Here is a 20,146-nt window from a genome sequence, read left to right on the forward strand (position 1 = left end):
GCTGTTGCTGTTCCTGTTCCATGTTCCTTCCATCTTTGTTTTCTGTTGATTGTGAAAAGTGAGGCTATTTTCTTATTTTCTTTGATATCATTGAGCCTGGTTGACCATGAAAACAGGTACATAAATGACAATGGTCACATCGTTGATTTTTATCATGAACCAATCTAATAGTTTGTTTGTGTTAACCTCGTTAAATGTGTTAATGTGTATTTACTAATTCACTTGAACTTTTTGTTTTTGCACATTTATCTCACTTGTTAAATTTGATTTTAAGCAATCGGTTTTATCATAAGTATCGGCATAGACTAACCAACACAAGTAGACTTCTCATCCCATTGTAAATTTTGAAGCACGTTTTTCGTGTCTAGTTCATGTACGTGACACATGGGCGCTAGTGTCGACGAAACTTTGTTTCTATTATTTTAGGGTTATTTTCTTGATTTGTGCTTTACTGTTTGGTTATATAACTAGGGGACAAGTTATTGTTTATGATTAGATCGTATTATTTGGTTAAACGAGGTTTTAAATGGCTGTAATAACGGGAAACAAATTGTAAACAAAACACGACCTCTACATAAACCGTACAGGAACTAACAATAAAATTGTCTTCAGCTGTTCCATAAGGATGAGAAATCTACTAAGGGAGTATGTTTTATCTATGGTATCGGTTGTATTTTGATTGTTGTCTTTTCAACTACTGGAATATCTTAATATTTTTCGCAACGGCAAAATGGAAAACAATATTATATGTAGTCATTTTAGGAGCTTATCCATACATGAAAAGTATTTTTGTCTTGTAACTTAGTTTCCTTAGAAAATACTGCTGTATGATGACAAAATATAGCATAGTTCGTCACACGGGCAAACAGTGTCCTCACTCATTTCCCTGAGCTCGAGTCGATAATAAGGAGTCAATTTGCGCCCTAGTAGATGAAACATTCTATTAAATAGAATGTTTACCACAGAAGAAGAATGTTGTCTTTAAACATATAAATATATAATAAATTTTATTATATATTTATATGTTTTCTTTTTTCAAAACACATAAATGGGAATCGTTAACTATTTATCATGAACGTAAATGATTTTTATCTGATGTAAACATTTTATCTAAATCTTTGTCGCTGCTGTTATCTTGTTTTTAAGTTATGTCTCACACATATGTATTTTACCATGTAAAATTCTTGACTTGTCCTATTGCATTATCTGTATGCTTAAAGGAATAAATATATATTGTCTATTGTCTATTGTCTATCGTCTAAATTAACCATAACCATAGACTAACCAACACAAGTAGACTTCTCATCCCATTGTAAATTTTGAAGCACGTTTTTCGTGTCTAGTTCATGTACGTGACACAAAGGCGCTAGTGTCGACGAAACTTTGTTTCTATTATTTTAGGGTTATTTTCTTGATTTGTGCTTTACTGTTTGGTTATATAACTAGGGGACAAGTTATTGTTTATGATTAGATCGTATTATTTGGTTAAACGAGGTTTTAAATGGCTGTAATAACGGGAAACAAATTGTAAACAAAACACGACCTCTACATAAACCGTACAGAACTAACAATAAAATTGTCTTCAGCTGTTCCATAAGGATGAGAAATCTACTAAGGGAGTATGTTTTATCTATGCCATAACTGACTTCATTACATCCATGCAGTTACTTAGGAAATTAAACAAGAATACGATAAAAAATAAAGAAATATTTTGGAAAAAAATTAGATAAAAATTTGCAGTTGCATAGTTAAAATAAAACTAGACGTTTTTAAGGATGAGAAAAAGCTCAGCAGTGTCAGTGGGAGTAAGGTGTTTTGCTGAATGCTGATACGATTCTTTTTCTGCTATTGTTCTCTCTCGATTGTAACTTTTGTGTGCCGCAAAATTAATATTTTACAGCATTATTAAACTTTATTAACTTAATAAGTTAATACGTAGTGAAAATGACGACTAAAAACGTCCCATCATTAGACACAAGAGCTGATCTAGCAGATCTTGTGAAGAGGAAAGCAGACATAGCTGTAAGTAGTCCCATGAAATGCTAAATGCTACCGAATAAAGACGAGGTTAGGAATGAACATTCTAGAAATCAATAATATTTAAACTGTTAACAAAATAATATTTCTGAACGGTGTTCCACTTCACAAAATGTTAATTTCTTTATTAAGTCAGCCAAATACATTCATATAGGCTATTGGATTTTTTTCTTTATATCATTAAAAAAATAGGTTAAACTCATTAGGTTTTACTTAAGTTAGGTGTTACTTACTTAAGTTTAAAATTGGGCCTATCCTAACTTATTACAGAGCCTAATTTAGGCCTAACTTAATGTGTTTGAAACAAAATGAAATGATTTACTGTCGTAAAAACTAGGCCTACTACATAGTTCATGACAATCATCAAAAGGAAAACCCCCATTAAGATGGTACATTTACGTAGGTTATAAGAAGTTACCTTGATAAGTTATATTAGCCCTCCGAGCGTCACTCGTCGAAAAATCGACTCACGACACACTTTGTGTAGTGTCACGCGTCGATTTTTCGACACACGAACATCGTTTATGGCGAAGGCTCTCTCGCGCTATTATTATCTCAGTGTTATTCCTTATCTAATCTGACGTCTAGTCGTGGTTGATTTTGTCTTTGTTTATTCTTTATCGATGAATGTTTGTTTTGTTAGTATGCCACTAGTGACAGTGAAGTTAAGTTGGTGAGTGTAGTGCTTATATTATTAACTTCTATTATTGGTGTTTTTAATCATGGATCGTAAACTAACTTTAGAGCATCGAGTTTTTCTTTTGTAAAATTGGTGGAAATTCGATCGTGATTATACGGATGTTAGATGTGTTCTTAGAGTTGGAAAACAGTCCCACTTTTGAACAGTTGCGTCGTCGTTCGATTATTTGGCAGCAAGACGGAGCACCTCCACACTATGGCCTAAATGTTCGAGCATTTTTAAATGATAACTTCGATGAATGGATAGGACGTAGAGGAACTATTGAGTGGCCTGCTAGGTCCCCAGACCTAACTCCGTGCGATTTCAGTATGTGGGGTTTGTTAAAAGAACACGTGTTTTCGGAGAAACCTCAAAGTTTAGAACATTTAAAAGAATTAATAACAAAACATTTTGATGTTTTATTCACACCACAACTATGCAACAAAATCTGTAAGTCAGTGTTGAAAAGGTGCTACAAGTGTATAGACAATGATGGTGGTCACTTTGAGCAGCTTCTCTAACAGGTACATTAAAATTATACTTTTATAGTTATGTTTAATGCTAGCTACAGTTTAACTGCTTTTTCGGTATACTGACTTTTGCCGCACCCTGTACGTAATGCACTAGAAGATGATATTAGTGATGTTGAAGGACTTATTGACTTAGAAGTGGTTTGTGATCAGTATACAAAACGAACTTTCTCCCATACAAATATTGATTGAATTTTTTGACTGCAAAAACAATAGCAAGAGCCTCTTTTTCTGTTTGTGAATAGTTTCGCTCAGCTGTTGAGAGTGTGCGTGACTGATACGCTATCGGTTTCTCTAAGCCATCTGGTGAGACAATACTTAACACGGCGCCTAGGCCTACTGAGCTAGCGTCTACGGCTAATTTTAAAGGTAAATTGGTGTCATAGTGAACCAAAATAGGAGCATTAGAGAGTAGCTCTTTTACCTTGTCAAAAGCTGCAATACAATTCTTATCAAAATTGAAGGGTGTGTCCTTTTTGAGCAGGTTGTACATAGGACTTAATATAGTGGAACAATTAGGAATGAACTTCGAATAGTAGTTAATTAGACCTACTAAAGCTTTGACTTCTGTCACTGTTTTAGGAACTGGAGCGTTTTTTATAGCTTCTACCTTAGATTCGGAAGTGTGTAGACCTTGTTTGTCAATACAGAAACCTAAATACTCTACTTTAGGTGCAAAAAATGTACATTTACTCTTCTTAATGGTAAGACCATTTTCTTTAAGACGTTTGCAAACTTCCCTAAGCTTTTGATAATGTAATTCATCATTTACATCTGTAATCAAAATGTCATCTAGAAAGCAAACTACATTAGGTAAATCTTGTAAACATTGTTCAATTCTGTACTGAAATATGCTAGTTGCGGAGGAGATTCCGAACGGCATTCTTTGATAACTAAACTACCCTTTATGCGTACTTATGGTACAGTACATAGTTTTTTGGACTCTTCATCTAATTCAAGTTGCATATATGCTTGGCACAGATCTATCTTACTAAATTTTTCACCTTTCTGTAAACCAGTAAATAAATCATCTATTCTAGGGATTGGGTACTTTTCTACCTCTAGACTTGGGTTTAATGTAACCTTAAAATCTCCGCAAATACGGATTCCACCGTCTGGTTTAAGTACTGGAACTATGGGAGTGCCCCAATCAGAACTTTTGACTGGGAGAAGTACACCTTCTTCTGTTAACTTCTCAAGCTCTTTTTCTACTTTAGCTTTAAGTGAAAAAGGTATAGACCGTGGCTTAAAGTACCGAGGTGTGGCGTTAGCTTTTAATTTTAATTGAACTGGTTCACCTTTGTATTGACCTAATTTATCAGTGAAAACCTCGGGAAATTCTTTAAACAATTCTTTGGTTAGTTCAGTGCAATGTTTACTATGTGCAGTTTGATCAATACTAGCGTTATTATCAATGCCAAAAATTTTATCTTTGAAAGATATTTTCACACCAAGGCTCTGAAGCCAATTACGTCCTATCAGAGGATGAGCTCCCTTCTTAATTACATACAATTCTAGACATTTGCTTACTCCTTGATACTGCACATCTACTTCAATTTTCCCTAACGGAACGATTGGTTCATTTGTGTACGAACTGAGAGATAAGTCAGTGGATAACAATTTACAATAGTTGAGATTTTCATTGTAAAAGTTTTCACTACGTACACTTACGCTAGCGCCTGTGTCAACTTCAAAATGAATTGGTTTTCCCTGAACTGTTAATTCTACTCTAATAGGGCTTACCCTACTTTAGCATTTTCTACTTTACTTTCATTCATTTTGAATAAATTTGGAATATCTTCCGCATAGCTTTCAGCTTTAAGGTTATCATCGCTTGCACTTGTTACTGCTTCTACATAATTATGCCTACTGTTATATATATTACTAAAATGATGAGAATGTTGTTTTTGTGACTTACTCTAAGATCGGCAAACCTTAGCAATGTGATTCTTCTTTCCACACGCGTTACACCTAACAATCGACACTGATTACGTAAATGAAATGCACTTCCACAACACGAACACTGCACTTTGTTGTCGTGCGAAGAGCTGCTTTTGGGGTGATTGTGGTGACCTGAAGGTGCGGTGACGGTGACACTTGATGGTGCGCTGCTTCTGCCTGGTACTCTGCGATGGTGTGACGTTATCTTTTGTTGTCGCTCGACGTTGCGGCTCCCGTTGATCGACAAGGCTGCGGCATTCTTCTCAGCTGCTTCTGCTGACGTGATTATTTTGACGGCTTGGTCCAAGGTTAGGCTGGTTTCTGCTAACAATTTTTGTTTGGTCGACTCGTTCCTGATTCCGGAGACTAAACGATCCCTCAGGTAGTTATTTAAAGATGCGCCGAAATCGCAATGTGTAGACATCTTCCTTAATTGCGCGATGTATTCCGCAGCTGATTCTCCCTCGTGCTGAATTCTTTTGCTGAACTTGTATCTCTCGGCGATGAACGATGGTTTCGGGTAGAGATGATCCTTAATGATAGTCACTATTTCCTTAAAACTCTTCTTTGATGGTACGTCGGGCGTGCACAGATCCCGTAGTAAACTATATGTTTTAACACCAGCAACAGTCAATAAGGTGCTAACCTTCTTTTCCTCCTTAATATTGTTACACTCGACGAACAGTTCAAATCTTTCTATGTATGAAGACCACGTTTCGGAGTTCTGGTCGTACTCGCCGATGCTGCCAATTATCCCGGCCACGTTGGAGTAACCCGACACTTCACTGTCTTCAAACAACGGTAGTAAGCCCACTTCGTCGTCCGACATTCACAAACGCGTTCGAAATTTACACTATCCGGCACAATCGAACAGTTGCATTGCGCGGTATGTAAATTTGACCGACCTCGTCGCCATTTGTTGTATTCGTGGGTTGAATTGGACTTAGGAAGTGGACTGAAATAAATAAATACGATATTTTTACATGTTTAAAACACGGCTACAAACAGATGGTTAAGGTATGACTTTTGGAGGTAGACTGTGTTGTTGTAGGGACGGACGGACATGGACGGTGGTGTGATGTAGGTGGAGAGGGGATCAGGTGATGTTTGTAGCCAATGAGATTTATTGAAAATCATACGATCACAGTGGCGTGATGTACAAGGAAATCATAGTTACAACGGGTATTAATATTCTTAAGATATATTACACATTCCAAAATGGGTTTAGCTTTATGTAGGATTTAACTTCACACTCTAAAATTTTAAAGCATTTAAATTTCACTTGTAACCTTTAAACTTTTCAGCTTTAAAAGTAGGTACTTTACCTACATTTTATCTTTAAAATTGCTTGTCGTTTGTCTATGAAGGAAATTTATAGATTTTAAGTATAGTAACTTACCTAATATTTGAATGCAAATGAGATTAAGAAGGTAAATAAATATAAAATTCCAGTTTAAAAACATGTAAGTTAGGCTATATAGTAATCGATCTTTCAATTGACAATAGACAATCTCTTCATCGTTCAGTAAGGATGCATTGCACGACGTCCAAGTGCCACGACGTCCAATAATATTTATTCAGTGCCACGACGTCCAAAACACAATTTTTGAGTTGTTGCACGACGTCCAAGTGCCACGACGTCCAAAAGTACAGTAACTGCCAAAAATATAGTCTTTCTACAAGCTTTGGACGTCGTGACACTTGGACGTCGTGAAACAGCGCACTATAGAATTGTAAAAAAGTTACATTTGCGGGAGTGTTGCACGACGTCCAAAGTCGCTGCCAGTTGCACGACGTCCAAGTGCCACGACGTCCAATAAATATTTGACTGTTGCACGACGTCCAATATAGCTCAGCGCTGTTGCACGACGTCCAAGCTCCTTAATGATGACCGGTTACGATGACCGGCTACTTGCCGAATAGTGTTTTCTCGTGTAAAATGCTTATGGAACGTTTATTAGTTATATATATATATATACATGGGTATATGTTCTTGTTCAGAAATATATATAATATAAATATTTAAACCATTAATTGAAACATCATAAAGTAAAAAAAAACGTAAAAAGAAAAAATAAACAAGGCAACAGTTGGAAAACTATAAGGTTTACATGGTTTGAAAAATGATGACATTTTGTTAACAACCGATCAACTTCATTATGTTTGGAGTAAGTTTTTAAATACTTATTTTTTCAAGACAAGATGAATGTACATTGATCAACATGATCTATTTTTTATACCCTCATTTTAATTTTTACTAGTATAAAGAATAGAATGCCTTTTTCGAACTGTTTTTAGGCTTCAATTAAATGTCTTTATGTCGCAAATATGTTTATTAATAGTATTCACTTAACATTGACTTAATTTCATTTCAATAAATTTTGTGTTTGTGTTTTGCTACACCACTTATTAAATTGCAACCAATGAGAATCTATATAAATAAAATTGGAGTTTTGTCTGTACATTGCTCAGAATAATTCATTTGTAGGTTATTTTTACGTTTTATACATTAAAGAAGCCGAAACAAGTCTCATCTAAATTTCTGTCTGTCTGCATTTTACGCAATCTTCTCCAGGAAAACGAGAGTACCTATCAAGATCCAAGTCATTTTAATGTATTCACTGGATTGGCGAGAGTGTCTTTAGCCATTAAAATATGGCCTCACTACTTAGTAAATAATATTACGGACTTTAAAAAATTCAGTTTTGTGCGATTTTTTTCAAGTTTTCGTCCAATTTTTATCACATAATGATCTATGAAATAACAAACAGCTGTTCGGATCAAGATTATTTTTTCTCGCTGTCACTGATATGTTTACAAATACCACAACCATTTCCGATCACGTTTTGAAGGCAAAGCCCATTTATCCAAGTGAGATTAAAATCGTTGTCTTACATAACGGATTTAATTAATCGCAAGTGGAATAATATAGTGTAACCGTAAATGAAATTTAATAACATCATCCAGGTTATGAACCAGAGATTCTTTGTGTATAAAATTGTTCTTGAGTTTTGATAACCTTGAATCAGTGTTGTATAGGGCTGGGAAAGTTGAATTTATTAATGATCGTCGCCAATACCTTACTAACTAATTGACGGCGCTTCAATGGTGGTTGTGTAAAGTGTAAAGTGTAAAGTAAAACATCACAACTGCAGTGGGTGATTGTAATAGAGGTTTACGGTTTATGGATGATGCTAAACTCGCTTTTCCAATGTGTCACTTTCTGTTCCTACTCACCGTATGATGCAATCGCTGGACCATACAGCCAATAGGCCCATAGCCCATCTCTTGGGTACTTACGCCTACCCAATTATTCATAACAACCTTTTCGACGACGATCCTTGTTACCGGTACTTTTCCCTAGAATACACGGCCTCCCTACTTAAGAAATAAAATTACAAACGTCCAAAAACCCAGCATTGCGTGATTTTTGTCACATTTCATTCTAATGTTAAAAGATATACCAATCATTGTTTAGAGAATAGGCCTGCGTAATCTATTAAATAACAAACAGTTGTTTTTATAAGGTTGTTTTTTTTTAAACTGAATAAGTTTACATTAAAAGTTGTTTACGAATAAAGCAATTACAGTAATGGGAAATAATTTTGATTGCCGATAACCTTTCACGAGAAAATCCAAAACCAAGAAATCAATAACCTTGGGACTTGATTAACGCATTTAATCTGTCGGACGTAATTCTTAACTGTAAACGTTGGTTTTTGGTACTGGTTTTTTTCCTTAGAACCGTTGGTAGCAGCAAGAATCATTTTTACGTACCAACACATCACTGTAATTTACAAATTAGTTATCGTTGGTGTTGCACCTTATTTATACAGTGGTATTACTTACTTACTTACTGCCGTGGCTCTTGGTACCCAAGGAGGTACTTTGCCTCGCCAACACACTGCCTCCAGACTGCACGATCCATTGCTTCATCCTCCCTTCTTCCCATTCTTCTCAGATCTCTTCTCACTTGATCTCTCCACCTCAACTTGGGCCTTCCAGGAGGTCTTCTACCCTCGGGATTGTTGTTTAGGGCGTTTCTCACTAAGGATCCCTCTTCCTTTCTTAACACATGGCCTGCCCATCTCAATCTCCTACTTCTCACCTCAGCCACAATATCTGGGTCCCTGTACAACTCTCTCAACTCCCTGTTGTGTTTAACTCTCCATTCTCCGTTTTCAAAGGTTGGTCCAAAGATTTTCCTTAGAATCTTGTTTTCGAACACTATAAGTCGTTTCTCAGTTCTCTTGCTTATCACCCAATTCTCTGAGCCATATAGTAATACTGGTCTTATTATAGTTTTGTATATACGGATTTTAGTTTTCTGTGAGAGTAGGCGAGAACTCAACAATTTGTGGCATGCCGATAAACTTTTATGAGCTGCATTTAATCTTTGCTGAATTTCAGAGTCTTCCTCATTACTATTCGTCAGCATTACTCCTAGGTAAGAGAAATTGTTTACTTTATAAAATTTGTGTCCTTCTATTTCTACATGATTCTTATTATTTAATTGGATAGCTCTTCCACATTCCATTATCTTGGTTTTGTCTACATTGATATTTAAGCCAACTTTTTTAGTGTGGTTTATGAGTTTTGAGACCATAACTTTTAGTTCTTCTTCGTTTTTGGCCACAAGTGCCACATCATCTGCAAATGCCAGGATATTAATGTTGGTTCCCATAGTAATTCCAGCTTCTAGCTTTTGTAATTCTTGTAGAGAGTCTTCCAGAGCTAGGTTGAATAACAATGGGGACAAACCATCTCCTTGTCTCACACCAGTATTTATATCAAAATCCTCTGAGAATTCTCCATTGACTTTAACCTTGCATTTAGATCCTGAAACAGTTGACTTTGATAGATTTATTAACTTTTTAGGTATTCCATACTTTTCCATTACTTTCCAGAGTTTTCTCCTAGTGATCGAGTCGTACGCTTTGGAGAAGTCAATGAAAAGTAATACAGTGGTATTACAGCCTTATTAAATTTAATTGATGTCTTAACTGTATAAGTTTTGCTTTTTCTGTCTGGATTCCAAAATGTTAGTTTATGCTAAGAAAATGATAACTCATTTAAGTAAAACATTTGTTTAGCAAACCATCATGAATTGTTTACGATTTACGTTGTTTATGTATCAATAGTTCGTGGCCTATTTTGGTAATTTTTATTATAGGTTAAATTACCATTACCAATCTAAATTGTCTATAGTACTTCATTTTATAAAGTAAGCCGTCATTTCGACAGCATTTCGGGTCATCTTCGGTCCAAGCAAATATAAATTGTTATGATAAAATTTGATGACATTGACAAAGATTTCAAATTCTAATTTTATATGTACTTTGTTATGTTAAAACGTAGCAAATTCCCTAATTAAGTTCTGTATTTTTGTGTGTATGTCTGTTGGTAACGCACGTATGTCCTTATTTCTCAGTGTCACGAAAAGGACAAGAGCACCTTGATAATGAAAATGTCAACCCAAATAAAGTGTTAAATGGTAAGGTTGAGGTAGTACTTTAAATGCCTTTAACCATCGTGGGAGGTAACTTTCAACTATAGGCCTTAGGGCTATGCCTCATAGATTTGTTTTGGCTTGAAACTGTCAGATACTGTATTTGCGAAGGTTTATATATAATAGTTTTGCCAGCATATCTCAAAATATGCAAACCAACTGCTTTTCTTAATATCAGAAGGTTTCAACTGACTACTTTAAGATCCCCGTGCGTAGAACGGGCACACAGCTAGTATCATATAAATAAGTTGCACACAGGGTTCTTTTGTTTCCCCAACTCTAAAATACAACGCACATGAATTGAAAATGTTATAGGTTTAATAGTACTGTAGCGAATCAAATATCAATAAAGTTAACGTATAACAATAAATTTACATATTCCTAGATTATAATGGAATGTGTTTACGAAGGAACACCACAACCTCAAAATTCAACATTACAGTATATTTACTCAAGATTTATTGTTTTCATATAGCACAGTTGACGTTGCCAACTCGCGTGGGAGCGGAAGTCCTGATAAAGGCTGGTTCTCGGAAAAGTAATAAAATTGTAGTTTGAATGAAACATTTTTTTATTTTGTACAGGATTCTTGGGATCCTCAGCATCAAGTACAAACTGCAAAATGTGTGTCGAAGGTCTGATTAGACCTTCCAAGATTTAGACCTTCAGCAACTGATCCGTTTTTTACCTTCCTTTAATTTATTCTTTTTCATGTTGTGCTTCATGTAACATACATAGACTAGAGGGCCGCTCATGCCCTTGACAAATAAATTAACATTTTCGCACTAATACAAATCAATATCGTCATTAGACAAAAATTAAAACATAAAATTTATAAACAAAACCTACCACGGCATATTCTTGAACAAGAGAACAAGTATGCCTACAAACCTACGATAAGCATGTTTGTTATTATTATACTCAACCTACAAATGCTATGACTTAGGGCATACCTGTTTTCCTACATAAAACATGCGAACTAATTGCGAGTGCGACGTGAACTTAGAAAAAGACTAGTAAGAATTTACAACTGTGAATTTCTCAGAATTGATTGACAGTTCAGATGAACCTATGGCCACAGACTACGGAAACCTACAGTATTATTGTATTAGTATACTGTATTTGTATTATTGTGTTACTAGCAGAGTACCCGTCCTTCGTACGGGGTTGACATATAAGTATAAATGCTTATTGCAGTTATGGAAGAGGACACGATAAAAAAAAAAACTGGTCTCTTAATTTATACGGTATCCTATTGTGTAGCACACATCTACCATAGTCCTGATGTTCTTGCACCTAGACCATGGAAAAAGTAAAGTTCTCATTGTGTACCACAACTTTTTTTTGCTAGTTGGTTCAAATTAGCTGTGGTCATTAATGCAAACAAACAACATAATAGTGCTGCACCCTGTTTGGCAAGCCTTATAACTTTTTAATGCTGTTTAATGTCATAGAACCAACTTGTACAGTTGAAACGGCTGACAAAATTCTTTATTTTTTTAAATATGAATTCTCATAAGGTTAACTAGAGAAAGTCCAGAGCCAGAGCCACCGGGGCGGAGACTGAAAGAATTTTTGAGGTAAGAATATGTTAATCGGGGATGTCATCTATCATCATACCAAATTTCAACCTTGTCGGTTTAGTATTTTTCGCGTTTGCTTGTCACAAACATCCATCCATCCATCCATACATCCATGGTTTGCACTGTAAACAAAAAGCTATCACAATAGTTCCATACCGACAAATAGGAAAAATAGGAAAATATAAATAAATATGGAAAAAGGTTAATTTTCTAACATATTTTAGTGAAATTATATAATCAGGCAAATGAAAATTCAGTCTACAGATTTGCTGTGGCAGGGGGATTATATTACGGTTTACACAAAAATAAATCAAAACATAAACCTCATAACACTCAGGAAAAGGGCCTAGGTTGATAGGGCAATGATTATAGAATCTTAATTATTTCCTATATCCATGATGAATGATTTCTTTTAAAACGAATTATTCCCACTGTTTCACAGGAAACATTTTTAACCATTGTAGTAACATCATTATAGCTTAAAAAGTTGATAGTTTACTTAATATTTAGCACATTTGACGGATAAAACTTTTTTGAATTCGTCATATTATAAGTGTATGAAAATTCATATATCTGTGTATCAATATCTACTTATCTCATTTCTGTTCAATGGAAGTTATACAATTTCAATGATACCGGTACTTAAATGAACAGTCTTACAGCTGTTATAAAACTGTGCATACATTTTATCTTACCAGTAAATTTGCTACCAATTGATATAGTATGACAATTCTATTCTACTGCAGTACTTAGAATTCTACCACTACTCACATTAAACCAACCATATTTACTTTTGGGCTAGTGATTAATTTATTGTATTAATCATACAATATAGTGAATAGTGTAGGTAGTAATTTATTTATTTCGTTTCTATGACATAGCTCTATTTTGTAGAAATCTATATAAATAAAATTAGAGTTTTGTCTGTACATTGCTTAGAATAATGAACTTTTTGGTTATTTTTACATTTCATAGGTCAGAGAAACCGAATCAAACCTTATCTCAATTTCTGTCTGTCTGTCTGTCTGTCTGTCTGTCTGTCTATCTGTCATTCTCTTGGTAACGCTAAAATACGCACTTTATTACAACTACTCCTCAATAACTATAGCACTGTCCCGCCTGAAACTTATTTTCCAAATACTATACATATATGAGATGGTTTTAGACGTATTTCATCGAATATGAGACAGTTAGATATTTAACAGTAAACCCTTGAAAATCAAGTTTTTGTCGATTTTTGACGTGGAATTTCTGGAAGCCCATGTTAACCTTATGAGAAATGAAATTATTGAATCTTAACAGCTGTTTCAATTAAACAAGTTGGTTCTGTTCTGTGATGTTCAATAGCATTAAAGTTACAAGGATTACCAACAGGGTGCAGCACTAGCACTATTATTTCTTTTACATTTATGACAACAGCTAATTTGCAACCTGGAGGCGAGTGAGCGTAGCGAACGAGCTAACCTGAAGGCAAGTGAGCGTAGCGAACGAGCTAACCTGAAGGAAAGTGAGCGCAGCGAACGAGCTCCAACATACAGGTGAGTGAGCGTAGCGAACGAACTTCAACCAGGACGTGATTGAGCCATGCAAACGAGATCAGATAGTAAAAATAAAAGTAAGCCTACCGTTATAGGATCGACCGGCAGACACAGAGGTAATTTAACCTTTTATTGATTGTCATACCGATCCGGAACAACAAAAAACAACATAAAATGAAGCTATGTATAATAGTTTGGCCAGCATATCTTAAAATATGCAAACCAACTGCTGTTCTTTATATAAGAAGGTTTCAACTGAATATTATAAGATCCCCGTGCGTAGAACGGGTACACAGCTAGTCAATTATGCAATCATAACAACAGAAATACTGCATCATTACATTTTACGGAGAAGTGTTATGAACTAGTATTTATTTTACATATAAAAAATTTAAGCTAATGCAATAATTAGTTCAATTAGAACCATTGAATATTGAATAATTTTAACATTAATCGAAGACGAAGCGGTTGACAACTTTCAAACAGTTGACTAGGACTAGTTGCCTTCAATAATTGCAATGCGAACTGTATGCACTGAGGTCGGCAAACAGTGTTCACAGTGTGCAGGCACTTTGGACGTCGTGGCACTTGGACGTCGTGCAACAGTCAAATATTGATTGGACGTCGTGGCACTTGGACGTCGTGCAACTGGCAGAGGCTTTGGACGTGGTGCAAATGATACGTCTTTACAATTATATAGTGCGCTGTTTCACGACGTCCAAGTGCCACGACGTCCAAAGCTTGTAGAAAGACTATATTTTTGGCAGTTACTGTACTTTTGGACGTCGTGGCACTTGGACGTCGTGCAACAACTCAAAAATTATGTTTTGGACGTCGTGGCACTGGAAAAATATTATTGGACGTCGTGGCACTTGGACGTCGTGCAACACTCCCTTCAGTAACAATAGATTTCATCAAAAAATAATAGGCTATATACAAAGTCTATAAAGTCTAAATCTAGATAATTGTTTATGAATTTAACATAAAAAATCATCTATCGTACATTGGATTGATTTTACACCACTTTAACAGTTTGTCAGAGAATACATTTAAAGGCAAAGAGCTGAAATCAAGAGGAAACTTAGCCTATTATAAATATTTTAAGACCCAAGTAGGTATGATGATTCTGAGTTCTTGGCAGCCTCACTCTATCTAAATATAATGTAGGCCCTACCTCTATTTCTTGTTTGGACATTTTATTTCTAATTACATATTTGTGATAGATTTTTTTTTTTTTTAAATAGACACTTCTTATTTGTAATACCGAACTACGATCCATCTGTATACTTATACAGTAAGGGTTTTCCCTGTAACATTACGCACTTGCCTCAAATCAACAAAAAATGGGAGCAGGTACACACCCCTCCTTAATTTTTTTACAATTTTGGTTGATGGACACAAAATACAAATTTGACTGAAAAGTACAATTAAAAATGTACCAATAATATTATTTAAAAGTTACTAAAAAAACTTTTTTAATGTTAAAAAGACTTTTACAATCTCTACCTAAGTTATTAGTAAAACTTTCTTTTAAAATATGCTAAAAACTGAAACCACTCTATGGATGTATATCTTTATAATAAAGTATGATAATAAAGGAAGCTTTTGATGCAAATCCTGCTACTGTAGAGCAAATAATAAGCAATGCTGAGCCAGGTTATGCATTTACCCCAATTATGCTCTTAACCCCACCTCACCTTTAAGGTAGCTTATTTGTAATTCCCATTCTATTGCATCTGCAGGAAACTTTGGCCAACTTGGAACGCCAAATCTATGCGTTTGAAGGCAGTTATCTTGAAGATACCCAGTTGTATGGAAACATCATCAGGGGCTGGGACCGATACCTGGTATCAAATAAGAACACTAACAGTAAAGCCGATAAGAGAAACAGAAAATTCAAAGAAGCTGAAAGACTCTTCTCAAAATCTTCTATAACATCGAATGCTGTAAGTGTATTCGACAATTAGACTTTAGAGTTTTACTTAATAATGAATCTCACTGCATTTAAAAATTGTTTTACAAAGGTAGGCCTACCTAACTTAGTTTTATTAATTTATTTTGATCTAGATGTGGCTGCAACTTGCATAGCATATTCATGAACACTTACACAGTCACAGTTTATCGTACATTTCCTGATAGCCTTTTATCTTAACAGGTTCAGTGCGGGCTACATTTATTGATGTAGTGCGTCACAAGCGCTCCTATCGGCCTACTTTTATAGATGTAGTCGGGCAACTCCCACTACATGAGCTCAGCCATTGCCGGGGAACGTTATAATCATTACCAGCCTGTAGCTTAGAATGCGAGCTTTATTTTGGTGTATGTTGGTACCTACTAAAATTTCCCGTAAAATCCCGTATGGCAATGCTTTTGTCCCGGTATCAGGAATTTTCTCTCTTCGAGCCACATTAAAGGCACTGGCTACGGATCCAGGCAGTGCTGCTACCTCTTAGTGTTTCAGGGAACTACGTCCACACTCTCTCGGGGTAACGCATCACAATTACCGCTGCTCTTTTGTTATTCGTTAGACTGGAATATTTGAATGCCAATTGCGTTCACTGATTTGGCGGCGCACCGGGGCTTTGCCCGGGCCTCGATGCCATTGGTGAGCGCCTGTTTGAATTTATGCCGCACTGAACGTGTTAAAACCATTACAGTAGGCCTACAGTAGACTTTCTCCTTTGTGAACACCTTTTAACCAGATATCGGTTTAACTGGACTATGCAGGGCCACAAGTACAGCTCATGACATCTAAGCTGGCACTTAGCCTAGCGCGGGCAGTGTAGGCGGGAGGACGGTGGAGGTAGGAAAAAGACCGGACTGCAAACATTTCCGCTGCCTCACGGGGTTGACTCCCCTTGTATTATGTACTTGAGCGCCTACATATGAGTCGCGAAGACAGTTGATGCAGCCCGCATGACGGAACATTAATGTTTTTTAACTAGATACTAGTAGCGATCGGCCAAGTGCCTGCTTAGATGGCAAGTACATCTCTTAACCAAGCAACTTTTATCACATATGTTTAACCGGACTGGATCCGCAGTAAGTGGGCCACTAAAACAACTTTTCTTGTGGGAAAGATTTGAGACCACAGATCATAAATCTAAATACAATGATCTCCCAAATTTAAGTAAAATAATCCTATTTGGGTTAGTTTTTGAGTGATTCTTTGGACTGGTCCGGATAAGGGGTAGTCCACTATATATAGTTTTATTAAGCATTTTGTAATGTGCTTGGCAACTTTCTGTTGAGAAACTTCATCAGGTTTATTTCTGTTTACAGGCTGTTAGCGGGCTTGTGGAACCATCAGAAAAAGGTAAATTGTCATTTGATTTTTTATTATTTTGTTAACACTCCATAAAAAGAATAATTCAAAAGTACCTTTTGTAATCACCAACCGTTTTGTGATTGAGGTTTGAATGATGGCATATTTACATGGAGTATATATTCATATGAAAATTTCCCTCTTGGTGTTTGTAAGTGTTATTACCTGTATACAAGTGAGTAACTGATTAATATCCTCGAGCAATGTTTAGGGGAACCCAACAGCGAGAGCGAGTCACAGACTGGTAACAGTGGAAGTGAAGACAACGTACTGCCTTTGGGACCTGCAAAAGACACTGGGAAAAACAACACTACGCCATCTGTCAACGGACCTATGACACCTAACTCTATGAACATTGTACCAGGCTCGCCAACTTCAAGCAAAGAGGTAAGCACTGATTCAAACGTTATAGGGGGTAGCTTTTCAATAGTGCACATGTTAATTTTCTGCAATTTTCCAAATATGGTGTGTATCAAATCAATGTTTCTCAATTATGATCCAGTGGAACTTTTGATAATTCAGACACCAAGGGGCCAATACCAAAATTCGAATTAGATAATTTTTGTAGTAAATGGATTGTAAGTGAAAAAGTCAAAGATTCATTTAGATTACTGTACTACATACCCAACACATACTCAATAAATCTTAAGCGTTATTAAAAGCTAGGTTTTTTAGAAGACTAATAAATACTAGTAGATTGATTTGGCTTTATGATGACAGTTACTTATTTTGCAAGCACAAACAAAATTAATTTCAAGTTAGGTTTACTCTTGTTATTTTGACATAGGTCATGTTATAGGTAGTTATTAGAACTTACTCTTACACTTACTCTCAGGGCCATGCATATCTAAGAAGATATTTGGCCGCACCAACAAAGCCTCTCCATCTTGCTCTATCCTCTGCATCCTCCTCAGTTGCTCCTAGTTGCTCCATGTCTTTCTTTACTTGGCTCAACCATTTTTGTTTTGGCCTTCCTCTCGGTCGTCTTCCTTCAGGATTTCTTAGTAAAACTAATTTTAACTTATTTTGCTCCTCTCTTCGTAAAACATGTCCAGCCCATCTAACTCTTCTACACTTAAATTCACACACCACATCTGGATCTCTGTAGAGTTCTCTCAGTTCTCTGTTGTGTCTCTTCCTCCATTCACCACCTTCATAATATGGTCCATAGATTTTTCTTAAAATCTTATTTTCGAATGTGATTATTATTAGTAGTTATTAGAAAGGACAAATTAAAGAAGTTTTGAGTGAAGGAAGTTCAAATTGAATTGGGAAAATTGCACAATTTATTGACTTTGTACATTTATTGACGTATTTCTTTTGTGTTTTTACTATTTAAGTGACACAACAATATATTTTATAGTTTATTATTTTAGTTTATAAGCCTTTTAATGAAGATGGACTCCCCAATACCAAATTGTTATCAGCACTTATATGATTTACTGTTATTGAAATAAACAATGGTTGGGAGGGAGAAAGGGGCTATATATAATTGTAAATATTACTTTTATTGCTATTTAACATTTTTAAAGTGAAAAACAGTGTCTCGGAGACATAAAACGGAGTATTTTTGTCACGGTGCCCACAAACGTCATTGCGCGGGGCGGCCCGGTTTTGGACGCCATTTTTGTTGAGAAAAACTGCTCAAAACACAATTTCCAACCTGGATCCTCACTTCTAGCAACAAAAAATAAGATTTTATGTAAGGTAAACAAAATGTTCAGGCCCTGGGGAAGGGCCCATTGATATATTTACCACACTCAATGTGTTAATGGAAATTAATATGTTTCTGTTTAGAAATTAGAGTCAATGTTATGCATTGCTTTTTGATTTTAATAACTTGAGAATTGTGAGATTATAATTTAGAATTGGATTGCTGAATTGATGCATATTAATGTAAATTTTATAATTCTCATTAGTGTTAAGTTACCCTACTATGAATTTTATCACTCTCTACTTTACGATTTATTTTTATTAGGCTAAAAACAAGATGCCTGTTTCTAAGAAGACGCCAACCAACAAGAAGGCCAGGCAACGATAAACGTCCAGGGATCAAGACTGAAAAGTTATCAACATTGTAGAGAGTTTGATGGAACAAATGTTGTAATGTATTTTGTCTTAGTTATTATTTATATATTTTTAGGAGAAAACCAGTATTCTTTGAGATGACAATTATTGCTTCTATTGCATTGATGTTATAAGTGTTTAATGTCTTTTATTTATTTTACAGCTTTTTAAATCATTTAAAATATACAACTGCAGTATTGTTTTATTTACAGGTATACAGTATGAAATAATTCTGTTTTGTCTTACATTGTGGTGCTTACCTTCTACGCCTTAATGATTTGACTTAATGCTGGATGGATATGTGTTCTAATTACATTTTGGAAATTGTAGAAATATTTGTACTTATTAAAGTAGTTTGATTCGATTTTTAGAGAAACATATTTAATTCAGATTTAAAATATAGTTTTTTATATGTGATATTTAACTTTTAAATGTAGGTCTCGTAGTAATAATTAGTTGTCATTTTTGTAAAGCTGTGATGAAATATACAACAGTGTTTAAAATAATTATGGTTTCTATCCTCCTCCTTTTTAATTTTGTATGTTTGGGCTTTTAGAATTTACATGGAATCATTAGATGTGCACAACAATAGCTGTTTGTCTCATTAAAGATAAATTCCCTACCCAGATACATCCCTGTTGCAGAAAACCTGGGTGTCGACGAATTCCAAATTTTTTGCTTCTTTAAAATGTTTGAAGTTCATATCAAAGGGACTTTACGCTTAGGTACACACTCAGTATGAATCACATTGTCTCAAAGGGTAAACAAGTACTTTAGTTTGCTGCTAAAAGCAACACAAAGCTGTTGATTTTACCAAGTTTTACAAAAATGTTAAATGACAAACCTATCATGAAATTATTTTAAATAAAGTAACAAAATAAAACAGTCAACTTCAATAATAAATTTCAACAATAAATAAGAGCCAGTCTTAACCAGT

At 35.2% G+C, this 20,146-nt stretch overlaps 1 protein-coding gene across 1 annotated transcript; it reads left to right on the forward strand.

Moving 5' to 3' along the window:
- Window positions 1-1,826: 1,826 nt before the first annotated feature.
- On the forward strand, window positions 1,827-19,699 carry LOC128987993 (chromatin modification-related protein MEAF6). Its single transcript, XM_054409155.1, has 5 exons — window positions 1,827-2,022; window positions 15,560-15,763; window positions 17,100-17,133; window positions 17,354-17,529; window positions 19,121-19,699. The coding sequence occupies exons 1-5, from the start codon at window positions 1,945-1,947 to the stop codon at window positions 19,181-19,183; spliced, it is 555 nt and encodes a 184-aa protein (XP_054265130.1). The 5' UTR covers window positions 1,827-1,944; the 3' UTR covers window positions 19,184-19,699.
- Window positions 19,700-20,146: the final 447 nt, after the last annotated feature.

Source organism: Macrosteles quadrilineatus, unplaced genomic scaffold (genome assembly GCF_028750875.1).
Source record: "Macrosteles quadrilineatus isolate MER2022 unplaced genomic scaffold, UCM_ALF_1.0 Scaffold_2__2_contigs__length_208266976, whole genome shotgun sequence".
In the NCBI taxonomy this organism is placed as follows: Eukaryota; Metazoa; Arthropoda; class Insecta; order Hemiptera; family Cicadellidae; genus Macrosteles; species Macrosteles quadrilineatus.